The sequence below is a fragment of the Sinocyclocheilus anshuiensis genome, unplaced genomic scaffold (genome assembly GCF_001515605.1).
Source record: "Sinocyclocheilus anshuiensis isolate Anshui unplaced genomic scaffold, SAMN03320099.WGS_v1.1 scaffold363, whole genome shotgun sequence".
NCBI classification, from domain to species: Eukaryota; Metazoa; Chordata; class Actinopteri; order Cypriniformes; family Cyprinidae; genus Sinocyclocheilus; species Sinocyclocheilus anshuiensis.
Window position 1 is genome coordinate 31708 of NW_015552568.1, and position 10381 is coordinate 42088.

The window sequence follows — 10381 nt, forward strand, 5'->3', positions numbered from 1 at the left end:
ATTAATTTTTATTATATATAATGTATATACATGTAAATATAAATGTATGTATATTCAAAAATGTATAAAGTACAAATTTTCTACAAAATTAAAATCAACCAAAAAAAAAATCAAACTAACATCTTTTTAAAATTCGTTTTTTTAACAGTATGCTTTTATTACTTCATAATGTCTAACTAACTGCATTTCATTGCTGTCCATTACGTTTTGTTGAGAGTTTCTATATGCATCAGATCACCATCTAAAAAAGTTTCTTGACTTTGAGGTAGTATTATAAAAACCATATCCATATGCTTATGGAGTTTTAGGACAATGTCTCAATTGTTGTTCTTTTCGACCCCTTCTTTTTTTATTTTACTTCCTGTGGCTGAATAAGTTTGCATGTCTGACTGGACCAAACTGGAATGTAAATGTTTGCATGTGGGCACATCATTTAATGGAAGAACATTCATAATGTGACACTTTTTACCTCCTAGATTTCAGCCTAATTACCAAACTCTGTTTCTTCCTCTTCTCCCTGCTAATTTCCCTGCTCTTTTCATTGACACCACATCACAACCTCTTGTACTTGCTTTTGCACTCCTTCCTCTATAAACTCCTGTCTCCCTTGTATATCTGTGTGTCTTCTTTCCTTGTGGCCCATCTCTTTCTCTTTGCCTGTCTACCTGCTCCCTGGCTTCTTTTTTTTCCCCCAGACTGCGAAGTGTGAAGATGGAGCAAAGAAAGCTGAATGATCAAGCAAACACACTGGTGGACTTAGCAAAGGTGTGTACAGTGTTTCTTATTGCTTGTAAGCCTTAGTACATTTGTAGTACATGCTGGTTGTTTTGTAATATGGCCATGTACAGTAAGGACTGTGTGTTTATTTTATGGATTTTAGATTTGGGTTATGTTTTAAATTGTGTATATTTTAGTAGACTATGATTGTAAGCTATATATTATGTTCACCAAAGTGGGGACAGATTGGGGACAGTAAGATTTTTTTTTTAAAAGAAATTAATACTTTTAATTAGCGTGGATGCATTAAACTGATCAAATGTAAAATGAAAGACAAAGAAAATTTATATTGTTACAACAATATTTCTATTTCAAATAAACCCTTTGTTTTTACTTTATATTCATCAAAGAACCCTGAAATGAATTTTTTCCATGAACAGTTTCCACAAAAACTGTGTCCGGACCAATACAAACACTGGGAATTTGATTTTAATTGGTTATTTGACAACATATTTGTGTAAATACGTAATTTGTGTCTTTTTATTTCTAATATTATATTTTAATGTTATATGTTTTTCAATATTTTATGTGAAAATCTTAATGTTTTATTTTTTGTAGTCAGAAAATAGGCTTACTTTCCATGCCAGTGGACAACACAGGATTTGTGCATTTTTTTGTGTACTAATTGTGCCTATCACTTCTTCAGACACAGAATGTGATGTACGACCTTGTCTCAGAGCTGCAGGAGCGCAGTGAGGAGCTAGAAAAGCGGATCGGTCACCTAGAGGCAAAACTGGACTCCATAAACAGCAGTCTGCAGGCTCTGCCTGGCCTGCTCTCACAAGCCATACAGCAGCAACAGCAACACCTGCTGGACGGGCTGACCCAGCGTGGGTTCACTCTCACACGACCCTCCTCGCAGACCTCCGAACGCTCCTGGGCATCATCCGTGCACCGGCGGAGATCACCCTCTACCGCACCACACACGTCCTCTGATAGCGGCTAGTACGCTCTCACACAAACAAAACCATACTCTAAACCTACACACACACTCCTACACACCTCTGTCATCAACTAACACTGCTAAATATACTTTTAGTACTAAAACGTTAACAAGAATGACAACTCCAACACACTGGAATGAAATGTAACGAATTAACACATCATGGTAGAGATATGGTTTATGTTTAGCCATTGTATGGCTGTTTAAAGTTAGCTTTTTTGTAAAGCCCTTGTATAGTATGGACTGGATTCAGACTGCAGGGGGTGGAATGGATTTATATAGAGAGATATAGTTTGGAAACAGAATTCAATGGAGCTAAACCCATGGAAACAAAGAGGACTGAGAAGGAAGGAAAAATGCTAGGGAGGGGAAGTCACCAGACAGGCAGTGATTACAGATATAGGCTATGTTCTGAATAGCATACCAGCATGCTACTTACTCTCACTGCAGTATATATTTGTATACAGTGTACAGTATGCACATTTTCTGTATGCATTAAAATGCCCTACGACATTTGTTAGAGAACACTACATTGAATACTGTATCCCACAATGCAATGCGTTCGACTTTTCCTTTTCAGCATTATTTTTAGCAGTAGTTTTTAGCATAAAACATTTTGACATTAAAACAAGACAATTTTCGCCCAAAATTGAATGAACCCTCATGTGGTCCTTCATCATTTCAGACCAAAAGAAAAAAAAATGTTTTGAAATGTTTGAATTTCAGAATGGTACAAAACTTGGTAACTTTTGTGGCACTTACTATGTGAAAAAAATAAATGTGGATATGATTAGATAAAAGGTTAAATGAAAAATCACACTTATGATCTTCGCCAAAGGAAATGAATGGGAAATGCCAAAAATATGAACATATCAAGTTTTTTAGAGGGGATATAATTTACTAATCATCATTGGGTTAAAATGCTATTAAACACTTTATTTGAAAATAATATGAAATATTATATTAGATTTTATTTATTTTTATTTTTAGATGATTTTTAAATTATATATTAGATTTCTATTATATAGGAATATGATTTCTAATAATTGTATTATTTATATAGAAATAAATGAATAATTTAGAGGTGAATCTTGTCTGAAATCCCCTCAAAATGCAAAATATTAAGGGATTAAACGTTCAGTGTTATAAGATCATGTGACAACAACTACACATTTGTAGAATATTGCAAATTCAATGGCAGAAGAAGTACTGTAAACAGTATATACTGCACAGTATGAAGTAAGTACTAAGCTGGTATTCTAATCCATTAAATAAAGGCTCATAGAATCGTTGTTGAATTGTCCAGCTCACAGAAGCTGAGGAAAGGCCTTTGGAAGACGGGTATATCAAAATTTAGCCAGATATAAAAAAAATACCTATTAAATGTTATTGTCAAATGGATATTTTTCAGACTAAAAAATGTAGCTAGTCCAATTCAACTGATAAATGTTTCCACATTACACATTTTCTTTATTTTACACTGACCACATTCAAGGTCTAATAGAATAATATGCATTCGCTCTATAGGAATAAACAATATTCTGCACACTTTTTCCACTAGCAGGTGTGCAAGGCTCTTTAGTGTTTTACAGGAGCTGAATAACAATATATGGCCAGGCAACATTGAATATGATTCCAGCAGAGCTTCCAAAGGTCTTTAAAGCTCGGACAATCTGTAAGACAGCCTGGGGATGTGATGGGAAGGAAATACTGTACACCCCCTCGCACGTTTCAATGCAAATGACGATGGAGCTGACCTATAGGATGGTTTTCTCTTAATTTTTCCTTTCTTTTCTCTCCTCATTTTTTACAGAGATTCCTTTTTTTATTTACCTAGATTTTTATAGCTTGTAGAGGATATACAAAATGTTACAGCAGAGTGGCAGCATAGTTGAAAACATGCATTCCTTGATCAAAGACGTCAAAAAATTCACCTAAACAAAATGTAAGAGAACAAGAGGAGATGAACCCCACACTTGGATATCATTACCGCTTACACGAATTAACCAATTTGGTTCCCAGTTCTAGGTTTAGAACGAAAGCATCAAGATGTGACTGTCATTACGGGTTTGAAAAACAGCAAACTGCCTTTACTGTGTGTCTTTGGCCTTGTTGACCAAGCTGTAGCGGATTTACATAATGCTGGGCTCCAATATAAAGAAATAAATGAACAAATCCACTACCTGGTCACATTGCATTTTTATCAATCTTGTCTTCGTTGGACATGTTATCTACTTATATGGATTCTTCACTGGTTCAAATCCACTAACCTTTAACTTGGTCCATTTTAAGACAACAACAGTAGTAATGACGCAGAATGTGGCGCACGACCTAAGAATAGCAGTTCCTGTATTACTCCCAGTTAACCATGTATAGAACTTTTGTGCTGAAGAAAATGGACAGTATTTTTAGGCCACTCTGAACAAGGCACTTTAAAGCCTGTAACACAAGTGCGTTTATTTCTCTCATTGTTCACTCATCTGTCTTTTCCTCTGGAACTCCTCTACCTTTGTGCATTCACTCACTATTTTGTGGCTTGGCGGAAGAAAATTGAAGAAGTAGTTCACCTGAAAATGAAAATGTGCTAAAAATGTACTCACCCTCAGGCCATCCAAGATGGAAATGTACTTTGTTTCTTCGTCGGAACAGATTTGGAGAAATTTAGCTTTACATCATTTGCTCACCAATGGATGCTCTGCAGTGAATGGGTGCCGTCAGAGACCAAACAGCTGATAAAAACATCCCAATAATCCACAATTATTGTGATAATGATGGATTCGTTTATTACAAACATTAATTGATGGACTGGAGCTGTGTGGATTAATTGTAGATTATTGCAATGTTTTTATCAGCTGTTTGGACTCTCATTCTGACGGCACTCATTCACTGCAGAGGATCCACTGCTGAGCAAGTGATCTAATGCTAAATTTCTCCAAATCTGTTCCAATGAAGAAACGAACTCATCTACATTTTGGATATCCTGACAGATAATGTAGGCCTATAGGTTATGTTACGCAAAATACAGCGAATAACATTGCGGTAATGACCCTCTAACTGTACATTAGCTCTTACGTATGCAGTTGTGAAAGTTGATATATTCAGTCAGTTCAAAGGAGTGGGTGCTGTGATCTGGATAAACGTGTCTCATCTCACCCTCATTGATATTCTTACTTGTATTATGTCTTGTTTTAGTAATTGACTTCAGTGCGCGCTTCAGTGACACGCACGGCATGCCTAAACGTGATCAAAATACAGTTAAATGCAGATTAAGAGCTATTTAGAATGAAGATCACTTTCTCAAATGATTGTACAATCACACAGGCTCTGCCTAGTAGTGGTGTAATATTACAGTACATTAAGAAATGATAGATGAATCTTTATAAAAAAAATGAAAGAAAAGAAAAATGTTTACTTTCCTCAGAAATTACTGCCTTTTGATGTGATTTATTTAATGGATCAAAAAATTGCTCAAACATTGAAAGTTTCAAAAATAACTATATTTTTCTCCCTGCCTCTTTTTCCTCTCATTCAAATTACCTAATTTTTCTCTCTCAAAAACATAAGGAAGACTTTAGGGTAAAATGAGCTACAAGGTAAGATGATTCTTTGTTTCTAGGTTGCTAAACACAAAATAAACCACGTGACAGCATTTTCATGTGGGCAATCTTTTTATATGCGGTGAAGGGTTGCATGTGGTGAATGTGGATATTATATATATATATATATATATATAGATATATTATTATTTTTTTTTAAAAAGGGTTTCTTCCCTTTCCACACATAAGTTCCAATCATGTCACGAGTTTGGATGATTTGGAGAAAACTGACGAAGCACTTTTACACACATTACACTTTAGTTGTTTAGTTTGTTGGTTCATCTTATCCCAACTTCCTCTATATGTTCACACTTTCTGTAAAAAAAAAAAAAACTTTCTCTGCCACAAAGCTGTTTTACACTGAATTTTTTCTGCCACAAAGCTGTTTTACTCCAAAAGTGCTCTGGTGTGGGGAAATTCCATTAGCATTAATATTTAAAAAAAAAAAAAAAAAAAAACTTGAGAATATTGGTTTCCTGTTTGGAGTCCTGAGTGCACCTTCATGCAGGTTTGTTTCCCCCCTTGTTTAAAATGGGACACTCTTAGTACCGCCAAGGGCACAGAAGTGATGTGAATTAATGGACTGATAAATTATTTATTACTTTATTTATTACTTAAAAAAAATGGAGTGGTTCTAAGTGCTTTTTGTCCATATATGGTAAAACACAAATCTTGGTCATGTTGCTGTTAAGCTCATTCTACTCTCTCAACATCAAAAGATGCTATTTTCAGGATCCCCATCTTATTAAAAAATATTAAGAGTTATATGAGAACAAAGAATAAGTTGTGTGATTTTTTTTTATTGTATTCTTGCCTAATTTTTATTCTTTCACAAATGTGAAATTTAGTGAAGTTAGAACTTTAGCCCGATGCGTAAACTGCTTAGAAAAGCATCTATTTCAATGGCAAGTTAGTCATCTATTTTTTTTTTTCAATGCTGGTCATAACTTTTTAAAGTCAGATTGGTTTATTATTAATCCAAAAGTAAAACTGATTTCCCCAAGTTAACTGCTAGTTGGTCAAATTGGTTCTTAAGACTGTCTTAACACAGTGGCAATGCAACTGGCCCCATAGAATCCAGATGTACAGCCAGATATGGGAGAAATATTGATGTAGATTTACCGTTAGTACGTCAAATAAAACCTGCTGTCATTCTGACATTCATCTAAATAACTATAAAAAATTAAGGCCTAAAGCAAGGACATCTCCTTTTGTCAACAGATGGCCATGCTGAATATTTTATTTTAGCAGCACTTTTAATAACTTGCATAAGAAACTTGCGCCATGTTTACTTCTCGCCTTGTTTTATTCCCATGCCATTCTTTGATTCTACGCAAGACGGCGCTATTTAACAGCCGTATGCAAATATAGCGCTTTAAAAACGTAATAAATAAATTGCCATTAAGTATTTTGAAACCTGCATAGGCCTACTTCTCAACACCAAACACCTTCTGACCACACTCAAACACCAAGAACATGATTATTTACACATTGACAATTAAATGAGTCGAACAGTGTAGAAATAAAGAGCTAAGGATAGTTAATGCTGAGTGTGAGAGATTGTGAGTTATGTTATTGGAAGTCAGTTTGATATTTTATATATATATAAAATTATAACTTTTGACCTGTTGTTAATATCATACCAATTTTTATAATTTTATCAACAGGTAAATAATGTTCTAGTGTTAAGAAATAATTAAATACATCCGTAACTCATACCCTAATTGATGTTTTTTATTTAATGCAATTAAAAAAAACAGCACTGCATTGAAATATGATAACATAAAGGAAAGGGAAAAAAAGAAAAATACATAGGCCTAACACCTCAATCAGTAAGGACAATATCATCATAAGCCTTAAGAAACTTGTTATTCTTATTGTTCTTAGAGATGTGCACTTGTTTTCCCACCACAGATGATGTCACTTCTTGTAGGGTGACGTCATCAAGGAATCACAAGCAACTAAAAACTATTGAAATAAATAAATACCTGGAATATTTCTTAATAAATTAAATGGCTGTTTTTTCCCCCCCAAATGACCGTTTTGACGTAGGCTATGTGATAAAAAATAACAACACCTGCTGGAACCAAAGTAGTGAAATGATCTAAAACCCGTCCTTTGTTCACTTAATTGTGATAATGTGATAATATAAACCTAACTAATATAATTTTGATTAAAAAAAAAAAAGTGAATTTAATATTTTATCCGTTATGATAAAATGGGGACAAGCTAAAATAGTTCGTGACCGGAATAACCCGCCCTCTGCGGCTTTTGTCCAATGGGATTAAACCTGGTTTGACGCTCGAGGCACGTCTCTAGATTAGTTCGAGTACATTTCTTGCTCTCAAGGAAGTTTACCCACATCTTTCGGAGGGGGTCAGCAGCGCTGGTGAACAACACTCAGACGACTGATACAGATGTGCTTCACTGCATGCAGGCGCAGGTGGACCAGAGAGCTTTAGAGAACAGAGAACCAACACTTTTACTTTCACCGGCTTCATTTCTTGAGCTTTTTTCCCCTAAAACTGAGAATTGAATTTGAAGACGAAGAAGAAGAATCTGGGATAATAATAATAATAATAGAAGAAATCTTCATTTCCTCAGGTGAAGAGAGATTCAAAAAGGTAAATAATGTTTTGTGTGTTTATTTTAGATTAGAATTGTATAATTGTATTTTAGACAAAAATATTCTATTTATATTTTAAAATATAATTATTTATACATATTAGCATTTATGATAGTATTGATATGATAGACACATAGGCCTACTTTTAGGCCTTTTATTAAAAATCATTGTTGTTTCACTTAAAAAAAAACACAAAAGAGTGATTAAAACTAATTTGAGTGTGTTATAGAAACATGCAGCAGTTTTACGATGACATGCAAAGTAAACAGTATCAGGTTTTGTAATCTTTGCTCCAAGTTAACCCACTTTTGATTTGACTACATTTCATACATTATCTGTTTAAAAAATACACTTGTACAATTACTTTTGGACAAATATTATGACAATACCATGCTTTTTTAGGCAAATACCATGGTAATGTTTTACTTATACCAAGGTATCATGCCAAATGTTTTTGATCATGTACTATGGTAGTTTGCTTTGAAATACCTTGCACATACCATACATACATAAAGTGCCATTGTATTATGATGCCATGATGGTACTGCTGAAAACTGAGTGAGTCTCCTATATATCATCTGTTTGTCTTAACCTCTCACCTGTTGTTGGTCATTCAAAAGATTCATTAATTAATCATAAATGAAATCAAAACTGTTGTGCGTTGATAAATAAGAAAGGATTCACTTGATGACACCTGATCACTACAACTGTATCTGCCTACGTAGGCAGCACCCCCACTCCAGAGTGGTCAGACAGTGAAGCTCTTGTGTTTTTCTACCCAAACCTCCTTTTTTTTTTCTTTTTTTTTTTACCTCAGACCGTTATTACCATGGTGACCATGCACAGACAGAGTGCAGCCTTGACTTTTTGCTATAACAAAGGAGAGAAGTTGAGGGAGGCCGGATAGTAGGTGAACACATAGTAACTAGACAAATGGCTTTATCTAGGCCTTTGCCAGGGACTGACAGTGTAGTATGCAGTCTTCTGTTGTTGAGGTGTTGCACGCTACAGTAGACATTGAGATTGTTTTATTGTATTATATTTTAAACTATTTTAAATATTGTATTTTATTGAAGACATTAACTATCATGACATTACAAATGAAAACATAAAACATAAATTTGAATCATGTTTATTTAAAAAAAAAAATTAAATTTAAATTATTTTAATTTTATATTATTGGAAAACAGTAAAATCATGACATTACAATTTTAAGTATAAAGACATCAATTCAGAATGATTTAGAGTATTTTTTACATTTTAAATATATTTTATATTATGTTTTTAATTATTTTAAATATTATATTCTAGTGAAGACAGTAAAAAACAACAATTTTAAACTTCAAAATCAACTTCAAAACTTCAGTACAAGGACTTTCATATTACATCTAATAATGAAAAGATAAACCATAACTTAAAAAAACATTTTTTTTTAATTATGTTTAAACACCTGTTTTTTTTTTATGAAAAAAAAATCAATCAATGAATTGTGCTGTATGTTATTATAAATGTGTATTCGTGGCAACATAAAAGTACATCTAACATTCAAATGTAACCAACATATTACCGCCTCTATAGTGTTAGACATATTGTATAACATAGTTTTTGTTCTTGATGCCTATTCTGTCTGGTTTTGCCCTGTTTGTGACCTCACCCCTAGAGCATATGATCTGAAATTAAACAAACGGCATGTTTGGCCAGAGTTTAAATCTATGCATTTCAAAGTCCGTGCTGGACAATGGTTGAGATTGAGTTTAACTCCCACGGTCGGGCCTGTAAACAGTGGCTTTGTGTGAACAGACTCTGATCCCTGGTGCCGATGTCTCCACTCTACTCTCTGTTGTTACCTCACACTGATAAACAGCACAGTTATTTCAGCACGGTGGTTACACGGCTTGTGGTTTTGGGTAACGTCATTTTGGCCTGTGTATTAATCGATGTCACTGCTGATGTGCTGATCTAAGACATTTAAAGGGCCAGTTCACCCATGAATGAAAATTCTGTCATTATTTACTCACACTCGTCTTGTTCCCACCCTGTATGCTGTTTGTTATGTTTTCCAGGGTAGACAAAGAGTGTCTTGTCAGCCATCAAAAATGCATACTATTTTGTGTTTATTTCTGTTTATATGATTATTTATGTATAATATTCCATTGCAGCTCCTTTATATACGCTACTATTTATTTTTGGAATTGTTTTTTACTTTTGTTCAGCAAAGACACATTAAATGTATCAAAAGTAACAGTAAAGACATTTATAATGCTACAGAGGATTCCTATTTCAAATAAATGCTTTCTGTTCATCAAACAATGCAGAAAGAAAAAAATGTATAATGGTTTCCACAAATATTATGCAGTACAACTTTTTGTCATCATTGATAATGTGTGTGTGTGTGTGTGTGTGTGTGTGTGTGTGTGTGTGTGTGTGTGTGGGTGTATA

General features: G+C 34.0%; 2 protein-coding genes across 4 annotated transcripts in view; both read left to right on the forward strand.

The window, feature by feature from the left end:
- LOC107665010 (small conductance calcium-activated potassium channel protein 2-like) overlaps positions 1-2401 on the forward strand; it is a 24709-nt gene extending 22308 nt beyond the window's left edge. For both annotated transcript variants that reach the window (XM_016455735.1, XM_016455736.1), the window contains 2 exons: positions 696-765; positions 1424-2401. In XM_016455735.1, the coding sequence (XP_016311221.1) occupies positions 696-765; positions 1424-1723 (370 nt within the window). In that variant the 3' untranslated portion in view covers positions 1724-2401. The remainder of the gene's footprint in view (positions 1-695; positions 766-1423) is intronic.
- A 5277-nt stretch (positions 2402-7678) lies between these two features.
- Positions 7679-10381, forward strand: part of LOC107665009 (occludin-like) — a 14694-nt gene continuing 11991 nt past the window's right edge. For both annotated transcript variants that reach the window (XM_016455733.1, XM_016455734.1), the window contains exon 1: positions 7679-7940. The gene's annotated coding sequence lies outside the window, so the exon portion shown is untranslated. The remainder of the gene's footprint in view (positions 7941-10381) is intronic.